This window comes from Vipera berus (genome assembly GCF_964194415.1).
Source record: "Vipera berus genome assembly, chromosome: 5".
NCBI classification, from domain to species: domain Eukaryota; kingdom Metazoa; phylum Chordata; class Lepidosauria; order Squamata; family Viperidae; genus Vipera; species Vipera berus.
Window position 1 is genome coordinate 38,975,628 of NC_138207.1, and position 27,653 is coordinate 39,003,280.

Consider the following 27,653-nt stretch of genomic DNA (forward strand, 5'->3'; position numbering starts at 1 on the left):
GTATAGTATATAGGCTAATTAAGTTTATTCATGTCTAATCTCCTCCAAGATGTTCATTTATTTAGAAAATTAATTTGGTTGTTTATCTTAAGTAACTCTGGATATCTATCACATAGTACATTTTAAAATGTACTTTAATAAAAACCAATATAAGAAAATAAAGAATACTGTTAAAAATAACAAAATGCTACCACTAAGATGCCCATAAAGAACTCACAATACCAAACACATACAGTCATGGCCAAAATTGTTGGCACCCCAGAAACCTTTCCAGAAAATCAAGTGTTTCTCACAGAAAAGTATTGCAGGAACACATGTTTTGCTATACACAGGTTTATTCCCTTTGTGTGTATTGCAACACAACAAAAAGGGGAGGAAAAAAAGCAAATTGGACATAATGTCAAACAAAACTCTAAAAATGGGCTGGACAAAATTATTGGCACCCTTTCAAAATTGTGGATAAACAAGATTGGTTCAAACATGTGATGCTCCTTTAAACTCACCTGGGGCAAGTAACAGGTGTGGGCAATATAAAAATCACACCTGAAAGCAGATAAAAAGGAGAGACGTTCACTTAGTCTTTGCATTGTGTGTCTGTTTGTGCCACACTAAGCATGGACAACAGAAAGAGGAGAAGAGAACTGTCTGAGGACTTGAGAACTAAAATTGTGGACAAATATCAACAATCTCAAGTTTACAAGTCCATCTCCAGAGATCTAGATTTGCCTTTGTCCACAGCGCGCAACATTATCAAGAAGTTTGCAACCCATGGCACTGTAGCTAATCTCCCTGGTCGTGGACGGAAGAGAAAAATTGATGAAAGGTTGCAACGCAGGATAGTCCGGATGGTGGATAAGCAGCCCCAAACAAGTTCCAAAGGAATGCAAGCTGTCCTGCAGGCTCAGGGAGCATCAGTGTCAGCGCGAACTATCCGTCGACATTTAAATGAAACGCTATGGCAGGAGACCCAGGAGGACCCCACTGCTGACACAGAGACATAAAAAAGCAAGATTACATTTTGCCAAAATGTACTTGAGTAAGCCAAAATCTTTCTGGGAAAACGTCTTGTGGACAGATGAGACCAAGATAGAGCTTTTTGGTAAAGCACATCATTCTACTGTTTACCGAAAACGACATGAGGCCTACAAAGAAAAGAACACAGTACCTACAGTGAAATATGGTGGAGGTTCAATGATGTTTTGGGGTTGTTTTGCTGCCTCTGGCACTGGGTGCCTTGAATGTGTGCAAGGCATCATGAAATCTGAGGATTACCAAAGGATTTTGGGTCGCACTGTAGAGCCCAGTGTCAGAAAGCTGGGTTTGCGTCCGAGATCTTGGGTCTTCCAGCAGGACAATGACCCCAAACATACGTCAAAAAGCACCCAGAAATGGATGGCAAGAAAGCGCTAGAGAGTTCTGAAGTGGCCAGCAATGAGTCCAGATCTGAATCCCACTGAACACCTGTGGAGAGATCTTAAAATTGCTGTTGGGAAAAGGTGCCCTTCCAATAAGAGAGACCTGGAGCAGTTTGCAAAGGAAGAGTGGTCCAAAATTCTGGGTGAGAGGTGTAAGAAGCTTATTGGTGGTTATAGGAAGCGACTGATTTCAGTTATTTTTTCCAAAGAGTGTGCAACCAAATATTAAGTTAAGGGTGCCAATAATTTTGTCCAGCCCATTTTTGGAGTTTTGTTTGACATTATGTCCAATTTGCTTTTTTCCTCCCTTTTTTGTTGTGTTCCAATACACACAAAGGGAATAAACCTGTGTATAGCAAAACATGTGTTGCTGCAATACTTTTCTGTGAGAAATACTTGATTTTCTGGAAAAATTTCTGGGGTGCCAACAATTTCGGCCATGACTGTATATCAGGCTGCATTGTTATGCTAGCCCTAAAGTTTGGAGGAAGAGCTATGGCTTTCCTGAAGGTGAACATATATGGTAATAGAAAATATAGTAAATTTCATTTTAGATTTGTTTTATATAAACTTGATCATATTTAGATTGGATTACAGTTACCATATTGTATGTCACCATATTTGGTTCACATTCAATATACAACATGTTTCCTTACTTCAAGCTAGATTTGATTAGAACCACTTCGCCTTTAATATTTTCATAAATTAATATAAATTGCATATGTTTTTGTTGGGCTGCTTATATCCTTGAAGATAAACTATTTTTTACACTAAAACTGATAAGCCCAATTGTTAAGGAATTTTGTTGTGCAGAGGTCTCCTTGTGCTACCAAAGAGTTGCACAGACAAGGAAGGGTACTGAGAGCAGCAAGAGTCACACAGAAACCACAAGAGTACACTGAGTTGTAAAAGCAAAAAGTATTTTACTTTAAGGTGGTGTAAAAACAAAAATGCACAGTCAAAAATAAACAGTCCAGGTCATACACAATACAAAGTCTTCTTACCAGTCCAGAGGTCAATACACAGTTCAGGCTTACAACAGTAGTAAACCAACAGCAGAGCAAAAACAGTAATAGTAGAGATCAGTGAATTCAGAGAGAGAGAGAAGCTACGTTCCTAGCTTCCTCTTATGGCCATGAGAACACTTACACACCCATTGGTCAATTAACAACTTAAAGACATAGCATTATGGTTAATATATTTTCAACCCAACATTGTAGGCTAACACCATATGCCTAACACCAATGTTAGCTGAATGTATTTATAATCTGAAACGATATTGCTTACTTGGCTTTGAAAGGACCAATTCAAATGGTTCAGCTTTTCTTTATGAGGAATAGAAATGATTTCATTTTGTCATATGTTGATTTTTTGTTTTGTTTGATTTTATTTTTTTTAATCTGTAAAATATACCTTATAAAAATCCCACTACAGATAAATACCACTAGTATTCTAAGTTTGTGTTAGTATGTGGGCAGAGTTGGCCAAAGAAACCAAAAGAAGGAAAACAGCTGTGGGCAGCAAGAGAATTTCTACAAGTCAGGGTTCAAACAAAATGGGGCAGAACAAGCAGGGTGGGGGAGCATTCTCATCTTGAATTATTCTCCTCAAAGCAAGCAAGCTCCCTGTGACCCAAATTGATTTGTGTACTTCTTCCCTTACTCTGTTTACTATATGCAAATTTGAAGCAATAAATAGTTATTATTCTTTCTGTGAAATTTAAAATTTCTACTGGAGTCTGGAAACAAAAAGTTTACCTGGATTCTCCTCTGGAATGGTAATTTTAGTTCGAATTTCCCTGATGGAAATGCACTGGAGGTTGAAAGCTTTGTTGTCCTTACAACAGAATTGTAACTGGTACAAGGAGACACAGTTACAGCTGACTCAGAGAATCACTGTGCTTATTTTAAGATTTTCATAATGTTAATGACTATTGATAATGGCATAATTTAATAATAGAGGGGAAATATGTAATTATGTATCCTTGGCATAATTTACAAGGCTGAATCTAGTCTTAATCTGAAAAGGGCTGCCATCCCCTGAAAAACACGGAGGTTTTACTGCATGTTGATTTCAGATATTGATTTGCCTATAATACTAACCAAATAACAAAATTTAACTTCATAAAAATTTAGTATCTCCACTTTCAGATTGGTATCATCATGTTCAGTAAGAGGGGCAGGAAGAAAAAGGTTGACATATCTCCAGTTGATTGTGTGGGGCCAGAAATAACTTTAAGACAGGTCAGTGCTTGTCTTGACAATCATAAACTTCTAAATTGCTCCTGTCAATGCCCATGCTGTCAATGAACAAGTGACCTGGAAGCTGCAAACATCATTTGAATCATTTTTAAATCGTTTCATTAGGGCAGGCATGTCAAACTCGTGACGTCACATGACTTTTCCCCCATTGCTGGCAATGGGGTGGGCACAGTTTCAGCATGATGCATCTGGCCCATGGGCCGGCAGTTTAACATGCCTGCTTTAGGGAGACTGCAAGCTAGTGAGTGGGGCAGATAATATATCATTACAAACTCTGCCTTGTTCTGTATATTAGATGTCATCATCTCATGTCCTCTAGCCGCACTGGCTAAAAGATTAAAGAAATTAAAGTGCAATAGTATTACCGAATATAATTAGTTGTTTCTTGTCTGAATCATGATAGTAATTAGTTATTGCAATATGAATGATTTAATATCTGTACGTATTAATTTTGGCCTGTTCAATTATCTGAAGAGTGCCTCAACCATTAAGTTTTTTGAATATACCTATATTAGATCTGATCTCATAAATTTATCTGATTCCACCTTTACTCTCTTCATTTCAGAGTGTGCTTCTCCAGGCCACTCCATGCAAAGTGAAAGTTGTATCAAGTTGAAATTGCTGAACAATCACTTGAATTGTAAAAACTTCTTAATTTTGTGCTTTTCTTCTTAAAGAATTGTTACCACTTTGTATTTTTTTAAAAAGTCTCGCCAGCCTTAGAGGCGGTGGTGAGGCCCCTCCTCAAGAAGCCTGCCTTGGACCCAGCTGTATTGAACAACTTTCGTCCGGTCTCCAACCTTCGCTTTCTTGCGAAGGTTGTTGAGAGTGTGGTGGCGCATCAGCTCCCTTTGGTCCTGGATGAAGCGGATTATCTAGACCCGTACCAATCGGGTTTCAGGCCCGGGCACAGCACGGAGACGGCATTGGTCGCGCTGGTGAATGATCTCTGGAGGGCTCGGGACAGGGGTCGTTCCTCTGTTCTAGTCCTGTTAGACCTCTCAGCGGCTTTCGATACCATCGACCATGGTATCCTGCTGCGGCGTCTCGGGATTGGGAGTGGGAGGCACGGTTTTACAGTGGTTCTCCTCCTATCTCCAGGGACGCTCGCAGTCGGTGTTGACAGGAGGGCAGAGGTCGACCGCGAGGTCTCTCGTTTGTGGAGTTCCTCAGGGGTCGGTCCTCTCGCCTCTCCTGTTCAACATCTATATGAAACCGCTGGGTGAGATCATTCGTGGCTTTGGAGTTGGGTATCATCAGTACGCTGATGATACCCAGCTTTTTCTTTCTACCCCAAACCACCCCAGTGATGCCCTCAACGTGATGTCCCGTTGCCTTGAGGCGGTTCGGGTCTGGATGGGGAGGAACAGACTTCAACTCAACCCCGACAAGACCGAGTGGCTTTGCATACCTTCATCCCGGGTCTATTCGGATATTCCATCTCTCTCTATGGGGGGTGAATTATTACCCCCCGTAGATAGGGCTCGCAACTTGGGAGTCCTAGATTCGCGGCTCACCTTGGAAGATCACATGGTGGCTGTGACTAGGGGGGCTTTCGCCCAGGTTCGCCTGGTGCGCCAGTTGCGGCCCTATCTAAGCCGGGATGATTTATGCACGGTCACTCACGCGCTCGTGACCTCTCGTCTAGACTACTGCAACGCTCTCTACATGGGGCTTCCCTTGAGGACCACCCGGAGGCTCCAGCTGGTACAGAATGCAGCCGCGAGAGTTGTGTTGGGAGTCTCCCGATACTCCCATGTCACACCTCTGCTCCGTGAGCTGCATTGGTTACCAGTTGTCTTCTGGGTGAGATTCAAGGTGCTAGTAATGGTGTTTAAAGCCCTCCATGGCATGGGGCCGGAGTACCTCAGGGAACATCTGCTGCCGGCATCAAGCTCCCTGCGCCCTGTGCGTTCCCACAGAGAGGGCCTCCTAAGGGTGCCACCGGTCAGAGAATGCCGACTGGTGGCCCCCAGGGGGAGATCCTTCTCTGTGGGCGCCCCGGAGCTATGGAACCAGTTACTGGTTGAGCTCCGGACGGCGCCCGATCTGCGCTCCTTTCGCCGCGATCTGAAAACATACTTGTTCGAGCAAGCCGGCCTGGCCTGAGGGGGGATTGGTGGGGTTTTTTTATTATTTTTATTGGGGCTTTTTACTATGTATCAATTGTATTTTAATTGGGCATGCATTTAATTATTTTTTAGTTTTTGTAAATTTCTGTGTTTTATTCTTGCCCTGTACACCGCCCTGAGTCCTCAGGGAGAAGGGCGGTATAGAAATATTATTAAATTAAATTAAAATTAAATTAGTAACAAAGGAACATCTTTTCAGATTGAAACCTAAATGCCTTTTACTGTACGTACTTCAGACTCTGTATTAACTGACTTTGATCTTGTCCATTTGCAGGTTGATGAGGGATGGGGTTGCTAAATGGACTTAGCCTAAAGTGGCAAATTGTTTTTTTTAAATTGAAAGGCTTCCTTTTCAGATATGTTAAAAGCAAGGGTATAGGGGAGGCAAGAACTTGATTACTTTTCAGCAAGGTGGGCTTTTCAGTTGATATATGTAGGACTTTCCTGGAATTGAGCTCTTGCTCCTGATGTAAATATTCTGTAGTATTTGTTTATTTATTTGGAGAACTTTTGTGATACTTCAGTCATTAGTCATTGTATTTCTGATTTTGAAAACATCTAGCTGTCTCTTTGGAATATTTCCGTTAATTGCTGTGTTGTGGAATTATCCATTTTCTATTGGCCAGTAAAAATTTATATTGCCAAGCTGAATTATCTATCATGTTGTTGGGATATGTAATTCAATAGTAATAAATATAAAGTCTGTTCAGTAAAAAAAATAATAAGGGATAAGAATAAACATTCTAATGCACTGAGGAATCTGCTGACAAAGTTTTTGCTATTTAATTTCAGAGTATTGTCTAGCCATTAATTATGTCTGACAACGGAGAGCTCGAAGACAAGCCACCAGCTCCACCTGTTCGGATGAGCAGTACTATCTTCAGTTCAGGAGGAAAAGATCCTTTATCTGCTAATCATAGTTTGAAACCTCTGCCTTCAGTACCAGAAGAGAGAAAGCCTAGAAACAAAATCATCTCCATTTTCTCTAGCACTGAAAAAGGTATAATGTTGCAATTGTTTGATTGTATAATATTATTCCATTGGAGTTTCATTACATCATTGTGCTTCTGGGAGGTATAAATACAACAAATTAACTATTGTAGTGCATTCTGGATCTACGAGCCTTGGTGGAGCAGTGGGCTAATGCCTCCTTAAGTAACACCAGCTGCCTGCAATTAGTGCAGGTTCGCATCCCACCAGGCTCAAGGTTGACTCAGCCTTCCATCCTTCCCAGGTAGGTAAAATGAGGACCCAGATTGTTGGGGGCAATAAGCTGACTTTGTAATAATGCCGCTTGAGGGGGTGTGTGAAAGCCCTAATAAGCAGGCATATACATAGAATGAAGGCTACTGCTAAGCTTGTAAGCCGCCCTGAGTCTTCGGAGAAGGGCGGGATATAAATGGAATTAAAAATAAAAAAATAAAAAATAAAAAATACATTCATGGAGATTAATGTAGGCGTTCATAATACATCATTTAAGTTTTTAACGGGAAAACAGTCATTTTATGAAGTTTAAAACAGATTTGTATCAGCATAGTAAGTTCATTTACCTTTGCTTTGCTAGCTAATATGAGGTGCATTGGCTCAGTGGCTTAATGACGATGGAAATAGTCTGTACTGCAGCAGTTTGAGTCCTAGCACTATGTGACAGAGTGAACTTCCATTACTTGTCTCAGCTTCTGCCAACCTGTCAGTTCAAAAACATGTTACATGCAAGTAAATAAATAGGTACCACTTCAGTAGGAAAAAAAACAGTGCTTTGAGTGGCAGTACGATAAAACTGATGCTGGACCTGCCCAAATGGGAAATGATACTGGTGGTGGGAAGAGCCCTGGATGCTGCTGCAGAATGTTGTCAAGTCTTATGAGTGTGGAGCCTCCTGTGCTGCAGTCTGGATAGCATGCGAGTGTGAACTAAAGGGACTAGCAATCAGCAGCAACCAAACAGCTACTTTGTAATAGTGCTGTAGTTTCCTGGCTAATGTAACAATCCCATATTCATTCTGTCTGTCTGTCTGTCTGTCTGTCTGTCTGTCTGTCTGTCTGTCTGTCTGTCTGTCTATCTATCTATCTATCTATCTATCTATCTATCTATCTATCTATCTATCTATCTATCTATCTGATTTATATACCGCCCTTCTCCCGAAGGACTCAGGGTGGTGTACAGGGCAATTAAAATACAGCATACAAAAGTTAAAATAGATTAAATTAAATTTAGCCCCAAACAAATAAATTAAATTATAAAAATTTAAGACCCCAATCCCTCAGTCCAGGCCGGCAAGCTCAAATAACCAGGTTTTCAGGTCACGGTGAAAAGAGCGAAGGTCGGGAGCCATCTGGAGCTCCACAGGCAGCTGATTCCAGAGGGCAGGCGCACCCACAGAGAATGCTGTCCCCCTGGGGGCTGCCAGCCGGCACTCCCTGACTGACGGCACCCTGAGGAGACCCTCTCTGTGGGGGCGCACGGGGCGATGGGAAGTAGACACCGGCAGCAGCTAAATAAATAATGCTAACTAATGCCTCCTCAAAATGAAGAGAAGAATTCCCTTTCCGAATATTATAAAGTAAATAAGGAGAAGTTGCCATTGCCGGTAGTCCTTGAGTTATGATTGTAGTGACACCTGGCCATCACAGTAGCAAGTTGTGATAGTCATTAAGCGAGGTACCCAAATGATCACCTTGCTTAATGACCTTAACCTCTGCTTTCCCCAATGCCTTGTGTAGGGGAGGTCCTGGACACCTAGTACAGGCCTGAGCCTCCTGTGAATGTCTGGGTGGGAAGCAAGTCCAATCCTGCAAGCTGCAGTAGATTTGGGTGCACTGAAGCTGACCTGAGGCTCCTCTGAGTAGCAAAGTGGGAAGCAGGCCCAAGGTCTATGCAGGGCAGGATTGGTGGGGGAAATAGGTTTGGGGGCTGCTGCAGTCTCCCTGTGAACTCTTATCAGGGTGATGACTGTAGGAGCACTGCAGCAGCCACAACTCTGAAACCAGGTCAAAAGTAGCTTTGGGGAGGAGGTCTGTCATAACTTTGAATCGCCACTAAGTAACTAAGTTGAAGACTACCTGTAATATTGTATTAATGAAATGGTTGATGTCTAATAGGAAAATTGGCTATACTCCAAAAATAAAACTTACCGTATATACTTGAGTATAAGCCGACTCGAGTATAAGCCGAGACCCCCAATTTCACCCCCAAAAACTGGGAAAAGTTGTTGACTCGAGTATAAGCCGATCCGCCGTTCTGCAAGCCTCCGCCACCGGCGGAGGCTGGATCCGCGCTCTGCAAGCCTCTGCCGCCAGCAGAGGCTCGATCCGCCATTTTGCAAGCCTGAATACACAGGAATACCCTGTGTGGCCGCGGCTCTCGGGGAAGCCCTGGCTGTCCGCTTCCTCGCTCCACGCTGCCATTCGGGGCCCGCGGGTTCCCCGGGCAAATCGCGGCGCCCAGAAGGCGAGGAAACACGCCCGCTCCAGTCGCCCCCCCTTCCCTCAGGAGACGCGAAGCAAGTGGCCGCCCGGAGCTTACCGAGGACTTGCGCGCGGCCGAGGCTTCGGTGCTTCCAGGATCGCGCGCACCTCTCCCAAGCCGCCGCCGTCCGGAGACCTGCCGAAGTTTGGGGAGGTTTGGGGAGGTGCGCGCGCACCTCCCCAAACCTCCCCAAACGTCTGCAGGTCTCCGTTCCTCCGCGCAGACCTGCCGACGTTTGGGGAGGTTTGGGCGCCTCCCCAAACCTCCCCAAACGTCTGCAGGTCTCCGTTCCTCCGCGCAGACCTGCCGACGTTTGGGGAGGTTTGGGCGCCTCCCCAAACCTCCCCAAACGTCGGCAGGTCTCCGTTCCTCCTGCCGACGTTTGGGGAGCTTTGGGCACCTCCCCAAACCTCCCCAGGTCTCCGTTCCTCCGCGCAGACCTGCCGACGTTTGGGGAGGTTTGGGCGCCTCCCCAAACCTCCCCAAACGTCGGCAGGTCTCCGTTCCTCCTGCCGACGTTTGGGGAGGTTTGGGCACCTCCCCAAACCTCCCCAGGTCTCCGTTCCTCCGCGCAGACCTGCCGACGTTTGGGGAGGTTTGGGCGCCTCCCCAAACCTCCCCAGGTCTCCGTTCCTCCTGCCGACGTTTGGGGAGGTTTGGGCGCCTCCCCAAACCTCCCCAGGTCTCCGTTCCTCCGCGCAGACCTGCCGACGTTTGGGGAGGTTTGGGCGCCTCCCCAAACCTCCCCAAACGTCGGCAGGTCTCCGTTCCTCCTGCCGACGTTTGGGGAGGTTTGGGCACCTCCCCAAACCTCCCCAGGTCTCCGTTCCTCCGCGCAGACCTGCCGACGTTTGGGGAGGTTTGGGCGCCTCCCCAAACCTCCCCAGGTCTCCGTTCCTCCGCGCAGACCTGCCGACATTTGGGGAGGTTTGGGCGCCTCCCCAAACCTCCCCAAACGTCGGCAGGTTTCCGTTCCTCCGCGCAGACCTGCCGACGTTTGGGCGCCTCCCCAAACCTCCCCAGGTCTCTGTTCCTCCTGCTGACGTTTGGGGAGGTTTGGGCGCCTCCCCAAACCTCCCCAGGTCTCCGTTCCTCCGCGCAGACCTGCCGACGTTTGGGGAGGTTTGGGCGCCTCCCCAAACCTCCCCAGGTCTCCGTTCCTCCTGCCGACGTTTGGGGAGGTTTGGGCGCCTCCCCAAACCTCCCCAGGTCTCCGTTCCTCCGCGCAGACCTGCCGACGTTTGGGGAGGTTTGGGCGCCTCCCCAAACCTCCCCAAACGTCGGCAGGTCTCCGTTCCTCCTGCCGACGTTTGGGGAGGTTTGGGCACTTCCCCAAACCTCCCCAGGTCTCCGTTCCTCCGCGCAGACCTGCCGACATTTGGGGAGGTTTGGGCGCCTCCCCAAACCTCCCCAGGTCTCCGTTCCTCCGCGCAGACCTGCCGACATTTGGGGAGGTTTGGGCGCCTCCCCAAACCTCCCCAAACGTCGGCAGGTCTCCGTTCCTCCTGCCGACGTTTGGGGAGGTTTGGGCGCCTCCCCAAACCTCCCCAGGTCTCCGTTCCTCCGCGCAGACCTGCCGACGTTTGGGGAGGTTTGGGCGCCTCCCCAAACGTCGGCAGGTCTGCGCGACGTTTGGGGAGGTTTGGGGAGGCGCCCAAACCTCCCCAAACGTCGGCAGGTCTGCGCGGAGGAACGGAGACCTGGGGAGGTTTGGGGAGGCGCCCAAACCTCCCCAAACGTCGGCAGGAGGAACGGAGACCTGCCGACGTTTGGGGAGGTTTGGGGAGGCGCCCAAACCTCCCCAAACGTCGGCAGGTCTGCGCGGAGGAACGGAGACCTGGGGAGGTTTGGGGAGGCACCCAAACCTCCCCAAACGTCGGCAGGTCTGCGCGGAGGAACGGAGACCTGGGGAGGTTTGGGGAGGCGCCCAAACCTCCCCAAACGTCGGCAGGTCTCCGTTCCTCCGCGCCCTGCCTGCCTGCTTCTTTCCGCTGCGGAAAGAAGCAGGCAGGCAGGGCGCGGAGGAACGGAGACCTGCCGACGTTTGGGGAGGTTTGGGGAGGTGCGCGCGCACCTCCCCAAACCTCCCCAAACTTCGGCAGGTCTCGGACGGCGGTGGCTTGGGAGAGGTGCGCGCGATCCCGGAAGCACCAAAGCCTCGGCCGCGCACAAGTCCTCGGTAAGTTTTTTTGTTGACTGGAGTATAAGCCGAAGTGGAATTTTTCAGCCCAAAAAGTGGGCTGAAAAATTCGGCTTATACTCAAGTATATACGGTATTTCTGCTATACGGAAGTGAGCAATTCTGTGTATCTGTTTGTAGCAGCTTAACAATATTAATGACTACATAGGTCCTGTTTCTGCTTTTTAGGTTTTCTTAGAGTGATAATGAACAAGGAATTTGTAGTTTAAAAGTACACAAATTGTCCCCAATTGTTTCCTGGTACATTCTGGTAGAGTGACTGCATTTGAGATCCCTTTTATTAAACATCATATTGCAGGACTGTGAAATCACTCCTTTTTTGTCACTGTCCCCAGCCTGTGGAACAGCTCAGCTTCTCCAGTTGTTCTTTACAGCCTAGTTTCTAGTCCCCTATCATTGTTCTTGCCTACCTCTTAATCCTTCTTAAGGGTTAAGCCTAACTAGACTCAATACTTATAGAATATGATCAATGCAAAATAAAGTGGAACTATAATTCCATGATTTGGAAACACTTTCTGTTGGTGGAGCCTAAAATGTTTTATGTATTCATGCAGGAAATGTATATGACTGCTGATTTCATATAGAAAGTCTAGATGCTGATAACAGTCCACAAAATATAAATATAATAAAATCTTTGTCAACAGAGCAACAGAAGTGTGTAGAGAATGACGATAACCTGGCTAATTTGATAAGAGTCATCAGTAGATCATTTGAAATAGAAATTCTTCAAACTTCATGGCAAATTTGTAAAAAGCCTCATGTTGTTCTCCGACGGTTATATAATCTTTTGCAAACAGGAATCCTTGAAGCTCTCATATAATTTACTTCATTTGCCAATAAGGATTCCCAAGTCATGTGGCTGGAAGGGTTGAAGTTGCCTTGGTAAGGCGCTTTGTTGATACAGATTGAGTTCTTAATGTATTGGAGGTCTTCTTATGTATGTTATTGATAATATCTGTCCAAAAACAATAAAGGCCAGAAGACTATTCACATGGTGTATTGTTTTCCGTTCTGTTTTCTTCCATGTCACTACCCTGGTCATCAAGAGTTTATGGCGTTACACCCCTGGAAAAAAAAGCCAGTAATTCTTGAGCATTTTTGAGATTTAACAGACACTTCAACATCTTTAATTATTGGGCATAACCACTTCTGTTTGTAGCCAGTGAGCATCATTGTTTTTAATACCTGAGGCTTTCTTTCATCACTCAGTTCATAAACAGCTTTCAGTAAGTGCTTGCAGAAGTTCTACAAAGACAGAGCTGTTACTTTCCAGGTTTGCTAAATCTGGAGCTACCTATCTAGGTCCTTACATGACCAAATCTCTCTATTGCCATCTCTCTCCCTCTCTCTCTCTTCCTCCCTCCCATCAGAATTTCAGGTGACATTGGTTGATTTTTTTATGCTAGCTTTGTTTTTTGCATTTCTTTCTAATAAAAAATAGACAAAAACAAGGTACTACAAGCACAATTCATTTATATTTGTATATATGTGTTCGTTTATGACTGAGCTGAAATTTGATTTGATGACTGGTTCAAAACTTCCTGACTATTAGGACAGAGGAGCAGTTCTAGATTTAGCAATTTCTATATATAATGTTACAGGCAGGTTTATTAAAACTTCAAAATAGTTGAACTTCAGAAAGGATGACTCCATTCTGAAACTAAATATGCTTTCTTTTCCTTATAGGGAGTAGGAAAAAGGAAAAAGAGAGACCTGAAATCTCTCCTCCATCAGATTTTGAACATACTATTCATGTTGGCTTTGATGCAGTTACTGGGGAATTCACTGTAAGTATATTAAACTTGTCTATGCAGTGTGCACTGCGATATTGCCAGTGTGAAATTAATGCTTAAAATTTCTTACTTTTTCATATATTTCAGAACTAAAATATTTCAGTAAATATTTTCCCCTTCCCCAAAGATTAGCCATGTACTTGGTACCTTTATGCAAGTAGAATATTCCAAGGAGATTTATCATTTAGAGCAGGGGTAGGCAACCTTGGTTCTTTTATGACTTGTGGACTTCAACTGCCAGAATTCCTAAGCCAGTATGGCTGGCTCAGGAATTCTGGGAGTTGAAGTCCAGGAGTCATAAAAGAGCCAAGGTTGCCTACCCCTGATTTAGAGGATATGATATAATACATTTTAAAATACATAAATTTGTACTTTTTCTTACCAGGGAATGCCAGAGCAGTGGGCTAGGCTGCTACAGACGTCAAACATCACCAAATTAGAACAGAAAAAAAATCCCCAGGCTGTATTAGATGTTTTGAAATTCTATGATTCTAAAGACACAGCAAAGCAGAAATACTTGAGTTTTTCTGCTACAGGTATGTCTTTGGCCAAACTCATGGGGCACCTTAAACTCATTGTTAAAAGAACTGAGGTATAAATGGGCAAATCTATGTGTAATAGAACTTACTAGCATTTTGGCAATAATTAGGAAGTGAGTGTTTCAGAAAATGAACATGGCATATGTCTGCAATTTTTTTAATTTAGCTGTATCTTTTGCCAGAACTGTGCAGCTGTTTTGGAGAGATGATTTTAGTAATTGGCATATGAATTATTACCCATTTAAAGAATTGGAAGGGCATTTGAGAAAGAAGAGACCAATTGCTGATGTGAGTTTGTTTTTATTTAAAGTAGGGATCTCTGCCCATCTAAAGACTAAAGTTACTAGTTCCGTGCATGATTTAAGGATGATTTAACTCTATGATTAGATTTGTCATAGAATCTTAGAATTGTAGTGGACCTTACACATCATCATGACCAGTTTCCTCCTCAGTGTACATTCCACTAGCTGGTCCACTGAATATCTCTAGCAAAAGAGAACTCATTACTTCATCCTGCAACTTAGATGGTCAGGAAATGTCTGAACCTTCTTTCTTGGAGTTTTAATTGATTAGTTCCGGTCTGATTCTGATTCTAGGGCAATGGAGAATAATTTACTTCCTTTTTTGTGTAATAGTTCCTCAGTTATTTGAAGACTGCTATCATATCTCTATTCAGCCCTTTATTCTCTAGGCTAAATATACTCAAGTTTGCACATCAACTTTCTCCTTTCAATTAAGGAAGGCAGGGCAGCCCAAAATGCACTTCATTAAATATAAACTTGATTTGAAGTATAACTAAGACTTATTTTTTAATTGTGCATAAAATACGAAATACTTTTAATTCCCTTGGAATTTGAAGTATAACTAAGACTTATTTTTTAATTGTGCATAAAATACGAAATACTTTTAATTCCCTTGGAAAGTAAAGGCAATAGTATCATGAAATGGAGATAGTATGAATTCAGTGTTCGATTTCTTCAGACAACAGTTTGCTGGATACTTTATTCTAATAGTGCAGGAGAGAGAATATGAGTTTCATTCTTCATCTTTCAGATGTTTTGCTTCTTTAGAAAATAGTTGGACCAAGTAGGGCTTTTTTGTTTTACTGCAAGCACCTTATGCTGGAATATAACTAAAGGCTAGGACTTGTCTTATTACTTCAATTAGTTCAGAGCTCTCTTTGGAACAAGGTGTGTATCATCTCATTACATGTTACGAGTGTTATTATTGCGTTAATACTTTAATTTTTTTGTTCACATTAAATAATTTTTTTTTTCTAGATAAGGATGGATTTCTTTCAGGAGCATTAGCAGTAAGTACATTTACGTTACGTTTCCTTTCATGATTGAAATCCTGTTGTACACCAATTTTAATAGGCTTCGGATATTTTGTTTTCCCATGTATTTAGTTATCAGGGAGAGAATTTCATTCATTCTAGTTCAGTTCGTCAGTAGTGCTTTCAGGATCATGTGATGAGAAACTTGTTTTAAAGTTTCACAGATTAATTCAGCTAAGGCAAAAGAAAAGTGGGATCTCTTCTATAAGCTAATTTTTTTGTAGTAAGTATGAACAGTAATTTACCTGTTGTCTCATGCAAAGGTTCAGTGGAAAAGGGAGAGAGAAAACCTGGGAAAAGGAAAGGTTAGATGTTTTTTTGATAGGTGCAATATCAGTTAGGGGGTGCTTTTACCTTTGCAAAGCCAAAAGCCCACCATTATGACTTAAATCCATATGTCACTCATGTTTTGGAGTTCGGTTTCTGTGACAGCTAATATATGTAATACCCCTTTTTTCACAAGTCCTTACTGGATAAATTATGCACATTGATTTTTGATATATAGATTGCATAGTTTGTGTGTGTGTATATGTATATGTGTGTGTATATGTGTGTATATATGTGTGTGTGTGTGTGTGTGTATATATATATATATATGTAGATCTAGAGTCTCGGGTTTCTTCCCGCGTTCCTTTCATCTTCAGAAAGTTGTGGCGACGTTTCGACGAAATCCCATCCGTCATCATCAGGCCGGAGTGTTCCTCCTGCTGCTTCCAGGAGCAATGCGTGGTCTGGCTGTTCCTTTCCTTCCAACTGCCGGTGGGGCTGTGTTCTGACTGGGTGGAGGCGTGGCTGCTTTCTGATTGGGTGGAAGAAAGGAGCTAGAAAACTTCCTAACACACCTGAACAGCCTACATCCCAAAATAAAATTCACCATGGAGATTGAAACAAACAACCAGTTACCTTTCCTGGATGTACTTATATACAAAAAACAAAACGGCACCCTAGGACACACAGTCTACCGAAAGAAAACACACACCAACCGTTACCTCAATGCGCAATCACATCATCACCCAGCACAAATAAATTCAGTAGCCAAAACACTAATAACAAGAACCAGACGCCTTGCAGATGAAACACATATACAAACAGAACTACACACCCTGACAGACATATTGACAGCAAACAAGTTCCAAAAAAACAAAATCACCAATATGATTCAGCAGGGGACTCCAAAACAGAAAAACATCCAAGAAGAAGAACAGAACAACGGACGAGCCATCTTGCCCTACATAAAAGGAACAACCGACAAAATCAGTAAAGTACTACGCAAACATAACATCAAAACCGCTTTTAATACTGACAGAAAGATATCAACCATCCTGAGAAATCCCAAAGACAAAATAGAACTGGAAAACCAGGGCATATACCAAATCCCATGCGCCTCCTGTCCAGCAACATACATCGGACAGACTAACAGAAGAATAGAGGTACGTGTAGAAGAACATAAGAACTCAGTACAGAAGAAAGATCACACATCTTCACTAGTACAACACATAAACACTACGGGACACAACATCAATTTTGAAGGTACAAAAACAATCGCCAAAATAGAACATCTCAATAGCAGAATAATCAGAGAAGCCATTGAAATAGAAAAACACCCAGACAGTATGAACAAGCGAGACGACACCTCCCGCCTACATGCCATTTGGAAACCAGCATTGATAGAGAAACGAATTTCAGCAAACAAGGATTTAAAAAACCAACAAACAACCCCAAATGCCACCAGCCCCAGCAAGACTCATCCACACCCAGAACAAAAACTCTCCCACACAGAAGACAGAACAAGTCAAGCAAAAGTGCCATCACCCAAGCAGAAGAACGCACACACGAACCTGACTGACCCATACCAGAGATACATAGCAGGTCCTCGAACTCGGAGCCAAACCAAAGCTCTGGAGGCCACTACACAGCCCACTCCTCAGGATACCAAATCACAACACTCAGGATATTACAACACAACAAAAAACCCCACCCATTCAGAACATACCCCACCCAATCAGAAGACAGCCACGCCTCCAACCAATCAGAAGACAACCACGCATCCACCCAATCAGAAGACAGCCACGCCTCCACTCAATCAGAAGACAACCACGCCTCCACCCAATCGGAGGACACCCCCACCCAATCAGAAAGCAGCCACGCCTCCACCCAGTCAGAACACAGCCCCACCGGCAGTTGGAAGGAAAGGAACAGCCAGACCACGCATTGCTCCTGGAAGCAGCAGGAGGAACACTCCGGCCTGATGATGACGGATGGGATTTCGTCGAAACGTCGCCACAACTTTCTGAAGATGAAAGGAACGCGGGAAGAAACCCGAGACTCTAGATCTACACATACAGACACCCGCGAGAATCTACGAAAACATATATATATATATATATATATATATATATATATATATATATATATATATATATATATATATATATATATATATATATATATATATATATATATATACATATACATATATATATATATATATGGATCTTTGGTCATTCGGGTTTTTCCCCGCGTAGAATTGAAGGTGTAGGAGCAACGTTTCGACGGAATCCCATTGCTTAGCAACTGAAATTGTGGTCATAAGTTGAAGACTATGTGCAGTGTTTTCAACTACATACACTTTTTATAATGAACCAATATTTAATTAGGCCTCATAAATAAATCATCTATAGCTGAGTTCATTTATTTTCCCCATTTTTTAAAATCTCTATAGCCCAATGCAAAAAGGTCAGAGCCTTCAATAGCAACTGAAGAGGACGAGGAAGATGAAGTGGCTCCTCCAGTTATTGCTCCAAGACCAGATCATACAAAATCGGTGAGAAGTTTTATTTCATTTTCACTACTTAATGCATAGGAGAGCTTTTTGCAGTTTTTCTACAATCTGAGGAAGTATAGTTCAAATCTCTCTTAAACCAAATGGACTTGGTGACTTAGACCAATCTGTTGCTTTTAGCCACAATCCTTTGGTAATGTTATTGTTCACTGTGATATACAGTAGATAAAACTCTTCAGAGAAAGATCCATAATTAGCATTGATTAATGAGGCCTACTTCTTGCATGCAGTTGCCATCTGTTTCTGTTTTAAAACCAGTATTTTATACTTCTGAAAAGTTCCTATCTCTTAGCAGCTTAATTTTCTTCTGGTTTGGTCAGCACTCCCCATCTGAATTAGGTAGAAAAGTGATTTGGTTTTACTTTGATAGTATATATGGCTGCTAAGGGCGAAGCATTACTTGAATAGTTCCCTCCATATTTACAGAGGATGATCGTTTGTAGATCAAAATATGCAAAAGGGAGTCCTCGACGTACAGCCTTTTCTTTAATGATGGTCCAAAGTTACAGCAGCCTTGGAAAAAGTTATTGCTGATCTGTCCTTGAAGTTATGATCATCATATCACCCTTGTGGTAACAGGATTGTAATTCAGGCATTTGACAATTGGCTCACATTTACAATGGTTGCAGTGTCTTGTAGTCAAGTGATTGTGATTTGTGGCCTTCCCAGTCAGTTCCCAACAAGCAAAGTCAATTAGGGAAGCTGAATTTGTATAACAACCATGAGATTCACTTAATGATAGCTGTAAAAATGATTGCAACATCAGGTTCAGTCATGTGATGACTCATTTAATGACCTCATTGCTGAGTGATCACAATTTCAGTCCCATTTGTGATTGTAAGTCGAGGACTACCTGTAGTAGTGTTACAGTTCACCAGATAATGCAGACCAATCCTTCTTTATTCTGTAAAGGTAAAGACATATTAGAATCAAGCTGAACTCAGGGTCACTGTGGAGAAATCCATGCAGCTTTCTTGCCAACAGTATAGAAGTGATTTGGTCTTGCTGACGTCTGCGGTGGTTGTCAACTTTGTAGTTTAGCGGTTGCCCTAGTTTTATCTTTCATATAGAATTATGGAGCACATTATGAGACTAAAATCTATTTGGATTAATTACATGATACGTTATTGGGAAAAAGTGAAGTTTCCATTTTTATAACCATTACACATCAAACTTTAGTATTAATCGTCAAACTCAAGTAGTTACATAGTTACATACAGTGGTGGCTATTAATATATATGATACTTGAAAAGAAATTAGATGTTAAAATACTATGAGATTACAACCATGATCTTGTTTGTTAAGGTTTATACACGATCAGTAATAGATCCCATCCCAACACCATCTGGCGATTCAAGTGACAGTTCTAAATTAGCTGATAAACAGAAAAAGAAAAACAAGATGTCAGATGAAGAAATCACAGAAAGATTACGTAAGTAGGAATATGATAGTCATAAAAATAAGATATTGATTATCTCAAAACCATATATGCTGTATAGTCTGTATGAGTCTTGATTGATTCCTACTAACTACATGAATATATCCATGTAATTTTCTGGGTATTGTTTTTAGCACTGCCTTCTTCTGGTATATTATTTTAGATACCCAGATGGTACTTAGTTTTTTTTTTTTTAGATCAAACGAGAATTTAGGTGCTGCCAGCTATTAAGTTAATCTTTCGTATATGTTTGGATTTGACTTTTTGTAGAAGTACAGAGTGGATTTTCTTGTGCAGACACAGCAGGAATGTTGTGAGAATTGGTGTTAGAATATTGAACTGAAGGACAGCTTTAAATTTCAGTATCTGAAGTCCTAACAAGGCCTCATTTGCAGATCATTGGAAGGGACCTTGGGGGTCATCTAGTCCAACCCCCTGCTCAGGCAGGAAACCCTGTACCATTTCAGACAAATGGTATTTGAGCATTCACCGCTTCTGGAGGCAGGTGGTTCCACTGGTTAATTGTTCTGTCAGGAAGTTTCTCCTTAGTTCTAGGTTGCTTCTCTCCTTGATTAGTTTCTATCCGTTGCTTCTTGTCCTACCCTCAGGTGCTTTGGAGAATAGCTTGACTCCCTCTTCTTTGTGGCAGCCCCTGAGATATTGGAATACTGCTATCATGTCACCGGTACTCCTTCTTTTCATTAAACTAGACATACCCAATTCCAGCAACCATTCCTTATATGTTTTAGCCTCCAGTCCCCTAATCATCTTTGTTGCTCTTCTCTGTACTCTTTCTAGAGCAGGGGTGTCAAACTGCCGGCCTGTGGGGCAGATGCATCATTGGGAAGCCACTCCCACCCCATTGCTGGGAATGGCAAAAAAGCTCCGATATGTTGTGCGACGTCACGTGACATCGCAAGTTTGACATGTCTGTTCTAGAGTCTCAACATCTTTTTACATTGTGGTGACCAAAACTGGATGCAGTATTCCAAGTGTGGCCATACCAAGGCATTGTAAAGTGGTATTAATACTTCACATGATCTTGATTCTATCCCTCTGTTAATGCAGCCTAGCACTGTGTTGGCTTTTTTGGCAGCTGCAGCACACTGCTGGTTCATATTTAAGTGATTCTCCACTAGGACTCCAAGACTCCTCTCACAGTTACTACTATTGAGGAAGGTACCACCTATACTATAGCTGTACTTTTGGTTTTTCTTGCCTAAATGTAGAACCTTACTTTTTTCATCATTGAATTTCATTTTGTTAGATAGCACCCAGTGTTCAAGTCTGTCCAGATCCTCCTGTGTCTTAAGCCTATCTTCTGGAGGGTTGGCTATTTCTGCTAGCTTGGTATCATCTGCAAATTTGATGAGTTACCCATCTATCCCCTCGTCCAAATCATTGATGAAGATGTTAAAGAGCACTGGGCCTAGAGCAGAGCCCTGGGGCACCCCACTACACACTTTTCCTCTATGTAGATGCAGTTCCATTGAGGACCACACGCTGAGTACAGCTAGCTACCAATTTATCTGGTGGTGATGCTGTTTAACCCACATTTTTCTATCTTATCAAGTAGTAGGTTGTGGTCTGCTTTATCAAATGCCTTACTAAATCCAAATAAATTATATCCACAGCATTCCTCTGGTCCACCAATTTTGTCACTTGGTCAAAGAATACAATAGGATTTCTCTGGCATAATCTGTTTTTGACAAGCCCATGTTGGCTTTTAGTAATGACTTTGTTTGCCTCTAGGTGTTCGCTGATTCGTTGTTTGATTATCCTTTCTAGAATCTTCCCAGATATTAAGGTCAGGCTGATAGGTCTGTAGTTTCCTGGATCTATTTATTTCTCTTTTTTGAAGATGGGAACTACATCAGCTCTCTTCCAGTCCTCTGGTAGTTCCCCAGTGCTCCAGGATCTTTGAAAAATGTAGTTCAGTGGTTCTGAGATCACATATGCCAGTTCCTTGAGAACCTTGGGTGTAATCCATCTGGTCCTGGTGATTTGAACTCGTCTAGGCTGGACAGGTGCTCACTTAGCATTTTCTTCCCTATCTTAAGTTGTGTTTCTAATCTGTTTTTTATGGTACTGTTTTTGATAGGTTGGACCTTTTTTCCCCCTTTGTGTAAAGACTGATGCAAAAAATGAGTTAAATAGTTCTGCTTCCTCCCTGTTGCTTTTCACCTTCTTTCTCCCACTAATGGACCAATCATTTCCTTAACTTTTTTTCTTGTTTTTTACATGTTGAAAGAAGCTTTTTTTGTCATTTTTGACTGGTCGCAAGCCTTAGTTCATTTTGAGCCTTAGCTTTCCTCACTTCATCTTTTCAGGCTCGGGCTATTTGCTTATATTCTGCCTTAGTTATCTGCCCCTCTTTCCACTTTTTATACTTGTCCTTTTTATCTTTCATCAGAGACTTTATGCAGCCATGCTGGTTTCTTTTGAGAGCTGTTATTTTTCTTCTTTGCTGGTATTGTGTTAGACTGGGCTTTTATTATCTCACTTTTCAAAATTTCCCAAGCTTCTTGAGTTGTTTTCCCCTTGAGGATTCTCATCCATGGAATCCTTCCCAAGCTCTCTCTAAGTTTTTTGAAATTAGTTCTCTTAAAGTCCAAAGCTATAGTTTGACTGTGTTCTATTGCTTCTGCTTCCCTAATGTTGAATTCCAATATTGCATGATCAAGGTTCCTGTGACTTCAACACCTATCATTTCATCTTTGTTAGTGAGGATTAGATCCAATATGGCTAATCCCCTAGTTCCCTTCTCTACTTTTTGGGAGACAAAGTTGTCTGCTAGGTTTTTCAGGAATCTGTTTGATCTTCCACTTGTTGCAGAGTTTGTCTCCCAGTTGATGTCAGGGTAATTAAAGTCCCCCATTACTATTGTGATGTGCTCTTACATACCTTAGTTAGCTGACTGACAAAAAGTTCATCTATTTCCTCTGTTTGGTTGGGTAGCCTATACACCTATGGAAATGTCATTTGCCCCCCTTTTATATTGACTCAAATGCATTCAAGACAGTTTTCATCATTGTTGTGCTCTATTTCTGTAGAGATGTAGTTATTTCTTATATAGAGAGCAACTCCACCTCCTCTTTTGTTTGGTCTGTTTCTTTTAAATAATTTAAATCCCTCTAGCTGTGTGTTCCATTTGTGGGTTTCATCCCACCCTGTTTCCATAATGGCAACAATATCATATCTGCCCTCATTTACCTGAATTTCTAGTTCACCCTGTTTACTGTTCATACTCTGTGCATTGGTGTATAGACATTTGAGTCCTTTATGACTAGTTGCTTTAGCAAATAGTATTAAATATATTATGTTGTGTCTGATGACTACTGAAAGGCCCTGAAGAAAGTGATCCTCCCCTGTTGAAAAATCAAACAGTGACAACAATAAACTTCATTTGAGAGAATAGTTATTTCCTTAGCATGTACGTTTCTCTGTTAGCTTCATTGTCAATTGTATTGTAGACAAAACCTGTTTCCTGAATGTTGAATATCCTCATAAAAATATCTATAGTTTTGTAAAACAACATGTCTTTGCTTTTGCATATTGAAATAATAGAGAAGAAAGAGCTTTTATCCTTAATCCATCTTTGACAATCTGTTTTCAGAAGTTCATTGTTAGAAATGGCAATTGATAATCTTAATTAGAGTTTCTTGGTACTGGGGAATTTTATTTCCCTTCATTTCCCAGTGACTCCCTCTCCTCCCAAGATAATTTTATTCAGTGAAATTAAGTTTGGGGAAAAAATGATCTGTTTCCTGGGGTTCAGTTGTTCAGTAAATGAGATAAGGCTTGGTTTTCTAATGCTTTACAGAAAAATATGTGAGACTACAGATGACCTGTAGGTTGTCTGCATACATTATAATAATAACATAATAACATAATAACCACTGGATTGAAGAGAGCAGAGTTAGTGCTAATAAAGGAGATTGTCCTGCCTTTGAACTACCTTTGTGTTCTGGAGATAAAGAGCTGAATTGGTACAATTTAGAAATAGTGCTTTATATGAAACAGGAATGTTGATAGAAATATCTCCTTCCTCTTTTCATTAAACATAGAAATGTTGAATCCAAACCAATACGAGAGGAAAATAATGACTTCTAATCTAATCACAAGTCAGTATTGTTTGTGTTACTGCTTTGGATCTGATACTGTTTTTTAGTTTACTTATACTGTTACAATTTCTTTTTAGGAACCATTGTAAGTATAGGAGATCCCAAGAAAAAATATACTAGATATGAAAAAATAGGACAGGGGTAAGTATTCATTAATATGCTGTGCATAATTAAATTAATTTTTGTTATCTTAGCATACATACGTGTTGGTTTGAGTGTATGTCAGCATATGAATCAAATCAGATATCCAACAAAATATAAGCCATAATACAATTATTAATGTGTACTATTTACAATTTATGTAATGTTTCCCATTATATAAATTGTAAATAGTACAGCACATTAATAATTGTTTTATGGCTTATATTTTGTTGGATATCTGGAAATTGTGAACAAGAATTCCAAGCAACTTACCATTTTTTTGCTGCTTAACTTCAGAATGAGCTTTTTCTCTCTCCTGTGGAAGAGAATAGCGTGAGGTTATTATAAGCCCAAATATGCAGACTATAAATTTTGTCCATGTGATTTCATTATTTCTTTCTTTTGTAAAATGAAAGATTTAGGTTTTTCTATGTTATTTCATGTAACCATTGAACTTACTGTAGGTTAGTTTATGATATAATCTCACCCCACTTGTGTTTAAATTACAATGATATCCTCCAGGAAATACAAAGGTTTTCCTGCTCATGCACCTGCATGTTAAATACCTGAAATGTTACAACTAATTGCATATTTGGCTTTCTTAGGGCTTCTGGTACCGTTTTCATTGCAATAGATGTTGCGACAGGACAGGAGGTAAGAACAGATTCAAAGCTGATATTCATTTGGATATGCCGTGGAACTCATTGGTGAAACTTTATAAAATACAATGAAATTTAAGAAGATACTAAATATACTACTAAGTTTCTGGCTTATTTAGAATAGATAAAGGAGATCTCTGGTTTTGTTGCAGTAACAGTATTTAGAACTGAGTTATATTGCATAAAATTATTAATTCTTAATAATTATGAGATGGATTTAAGTCATCACAGTTCATAGCTCATGAGAAAAATTTGGTATCTAGCTCTAGCTCCAGCTGGTGGATCTCAGGGTTCTATTAAAATTATTTTCTGTTCTGACATTCATTTTGATGTATGCCAATTGGTGTACATTCAAAGTGACAATAAATAAAGTTATCATTATTATAATCTCATTGTAATTTGATTTGCTTATCTAGAATCCAGGTCACAGTTGTTGACTTGAAGATGAGAAGTTGATGTATCTATCGAGAACAAGGACATACCTTTTTCTGTTACTAATTATTTATTTTAGTTGTATATGCCTATAAGGGATGTAACTTTCAGTTTGGTCTATCCTCACGATGGAACCAAATGGTTATTGTATTTAACTTGGTCTAGATTTTCCCCATTAATTTAACTTAAACTTGTAGAAACCACAGATTGTATACAAATTGCCTCTGTTTGAATATCAGCTTCTGATTTCTTTCTTTACTTTTCAGGTTGCTATAAAACAAATAAACCTACAGAAACAACCCAAAAAGGAGTTGATTATCAATGAAATTTTGGTAATGAAAGAGCTGAAGAACCCAAACATAGTCAATTTTCTAGACAGGTAATATGTAGTACAATATGTAGCTGGTGGAAAGTTAAGTTTAAGTCAGTATCAAAACTCAAAGATTTGGCCAGATTTTGTCTGTTCTTGCATTCTTGTAAGATCAATATGATATGTTTCTTAAAGAAATTACAAGCATACATAAAAATAGTACATAACTTTGTAATTCCAAATAAGAAACATATTACTTGGGTAGTTAGTACTATTTTGCAATTATTATACTTAAGCTTTAAAACAAGTCACTCTAGTAAAAGACAACAATTTTTGATAATACCATCAAAAATTTCCATTACTTTCTAGAAAAGGCTATTATTGCTACTATTAATACAGTATAATTATTAGTGTCCTACCTTTAGGATCATAGTTCTTCTAAACTTGGTTACAAAGAATGTAACTCATTGCAATAAACAATATAAAATTTTCCTGGGCTGTTGGTGGTAATGATTAGTGGACAGGGAAAAATTCAACTAGGCAGATTTTTGGGGGTGATTCTTACTTGTCTTCATTTCTATCTTTTTTCTGTGATAACTTTTGGGTGTAAGAATAACCTAAGAATAATAAAATTGTGGGTATATATGCAAGAGGATTAACAGTAGATATGTGACTGATAATCAGGCAACCGCTGAATGACAAAAGGTACTGTGAGGGTTGAAATTTCCAAGACGAAGTTAAAATATCTGAGACCAGACAAGATCATCTTCAAAAGGTGATGTAGTGCCTTCTATGTTCATGGCTAGAAAACAAACATTTAAGAATGTTTGAGGGAACACCTGCTGCCGGCATCAAATGCCCTTCGTCCAGTGCGCTCCCACAGGGAGGGTCTGCTCAGGGTCCCACCGGTAAGAGATTGCCGGCGGGTGACACCCAGGGATAGGGCCTTCTCAGTGGGGGCGCCTGCCCTTTGGAACCAGCTGCCAGTGGAGCTGAGGACTGCCCCCGACCTCCGTTCATTCCGCTGGGGCCTGAAGACCTGGCTCTTCGAGCTCTCGGGCTCAGGCTGAGGAGTAATTTATTTTAATCGGGGTTTTAATTGCACAGGGTTAAGTTTAATCTTTTTTAAATTGGTTTTAACTTTTGTATTGTTGGTTTTTAATTTCCTGTAAACCGCCCTGAGTCCTCAGGGAAAGGGCGGTATATAAATGTAATAAAATAATAAATAAATAAAATAAATGTGAGAGAAAGACCCAAGATACTCACTTTGTGACTGACTGACTGATAAATTATCTGACAAATAGATAATAGAGTTATATGTGTGCTTCTTTATCTCACACTGAATGTCAGAAGCTAACAGTAGAAGAGTCATTTTGGAAAGCAGATACAAAAATATCCATATGCTGCTAGACTGTCTCCATATTTTATTATACTAAGGCTTTTATACAAATATTAAAATTCTTCCTTATCTGAAACCATCTGTATATAAAAACTCTTCCTTAGAGATTAAAGGGACTTCTAGCTCCCTAGACATTGCCAAATTCTGTTATGATGTCAACATGATAAGAGCCAAGATGACCAACTGCCATATTCTTTAAAATAGTGCAACTTGGCTAATCTTTGAATAACACACGGACGCTTCTGTCTTAGAATTTTAGTTCTATGTTTTAGTTTTAAACAAATAACACTCTTAATTCTAGAGATACAATTTATACTGGTAATAGTGGTAATAATATTCTGTTCTATCCTTTTAGCTTATATTTTGTATCTAACTTTCCCCTTTTGTTTTGAACCAGCTCATTGATTGTTTTCTTCTATACTGGTCTTTGACTGAAATTCATTTATTTACTTAATTTGTGTAATTTGTATCCCGCCTTTATTATTTTTACAATAACTCAAGGCAGCAAATGTACCCAACAAACCTTCCTCCTCCTATTTTCCCCAGAAAAACAACCCGGTGAGATGAGTTGGGCTGAGAGAGAGAGTGACTGGCTGAAGGTCACCCATCGGGCTTTCATGGCTAAGGCAGGACTTGAATTCAGAGTCTTCTGTTTTTCTAGTCCTTACCCATTAGACCAAACTGGGTGTCTCAAAATGAACTTAGAACTGTACAGTAGAACAGTCAAGGCCAAGACCTTGATAGATAACTTGCTTTTATTGTAGACACAAGAAGCCTTAATAATAAAATAAGCTACTTGGAATATGATAGGTAGATTCTAGCTGTAGACATTTTCAGAATCTTGCTCCTTTTGTCAGTGTTGCACTGCAAGATCTATCCTTTACATACATGGATATGTTGTCATGATGCACTTGTATTTTGAGGGTGTAATCATGCTTTTGTCATTCTCTTTACCACCTCCCCATTCTCAAGGATGCAGTTGATTCCAGTAATCCTGTCCACTCTGTGTATCAGACCCAGGGTTTATATCTTGCATCTTTTTCTCCATCTTTTGTGATAATGGTTTTTTGGTTGCTTGTTTCCCAGCCCAGAATAGATAAATGACCTGTCTGGTCTAGTGCAGATTCAGCCCTGATAGGCATGGGAAGAGATGGGCAAAGGAAG

At 41.1% G+C, this 27,653-nt stretch overlaps 1 protein-coding gene across 3 annotated transcripts in view; it reads left to right on the forward strand.

Moving 5' to 3' along the window:
- Window positions 1-27,653, forward strand: part of PAK2 (p21 (RAC1) activated kinase 2) — a 48,772-nt gene that overhangs the window by 8,865 nt on the left and 12,254 nt on the right. For 2 of the 3 annotated variants that reach the window (XM_081329081.1, XM_081329082.1), the window contains exons 2-10: window positions 6,601-6,808; window positions 13,163-13,263; window positions 13,655-13,805; window positions 15,089-15,120; window positions 17,867-17,968; window positions 19,292-19,418; window positions 23,626-23,689; window positions 24,295-24,343; window positions 25,047-25,159. In XM_081329081.1, coding sequence (XP_081185207.1) covers window positions 6,622-6,808; window positions 13,163-13,263; window positions 13,655-13,805; window positions 15,089-15,120; window positions 17,867-17,968; window positions 19,292-19,418; window positions 23,626-23,689; window positions 24,295-24,343; window positions 25,047-25,159 — 926 coding nt within the window. In that variant the 5' untranslated portion in view covers window positions 6,601-6,621. Of the gene's footprint in view, window positions 1-3,564; window positions 3,659-6,600; window positions 6,809-13,162; window positions 13,264-13,654; window positions 13,806-15,088; window positions 15,121-17,866; window positions 17,969-19,291; window positions 19,419-23,625; window positions 23,690-24,294; window positions 24,344-25,046; window positions 25,160-27,653 lie in introns of those variants that run through there. The other variant, XM_081329083.1, reaches the window with a different exon arrangement.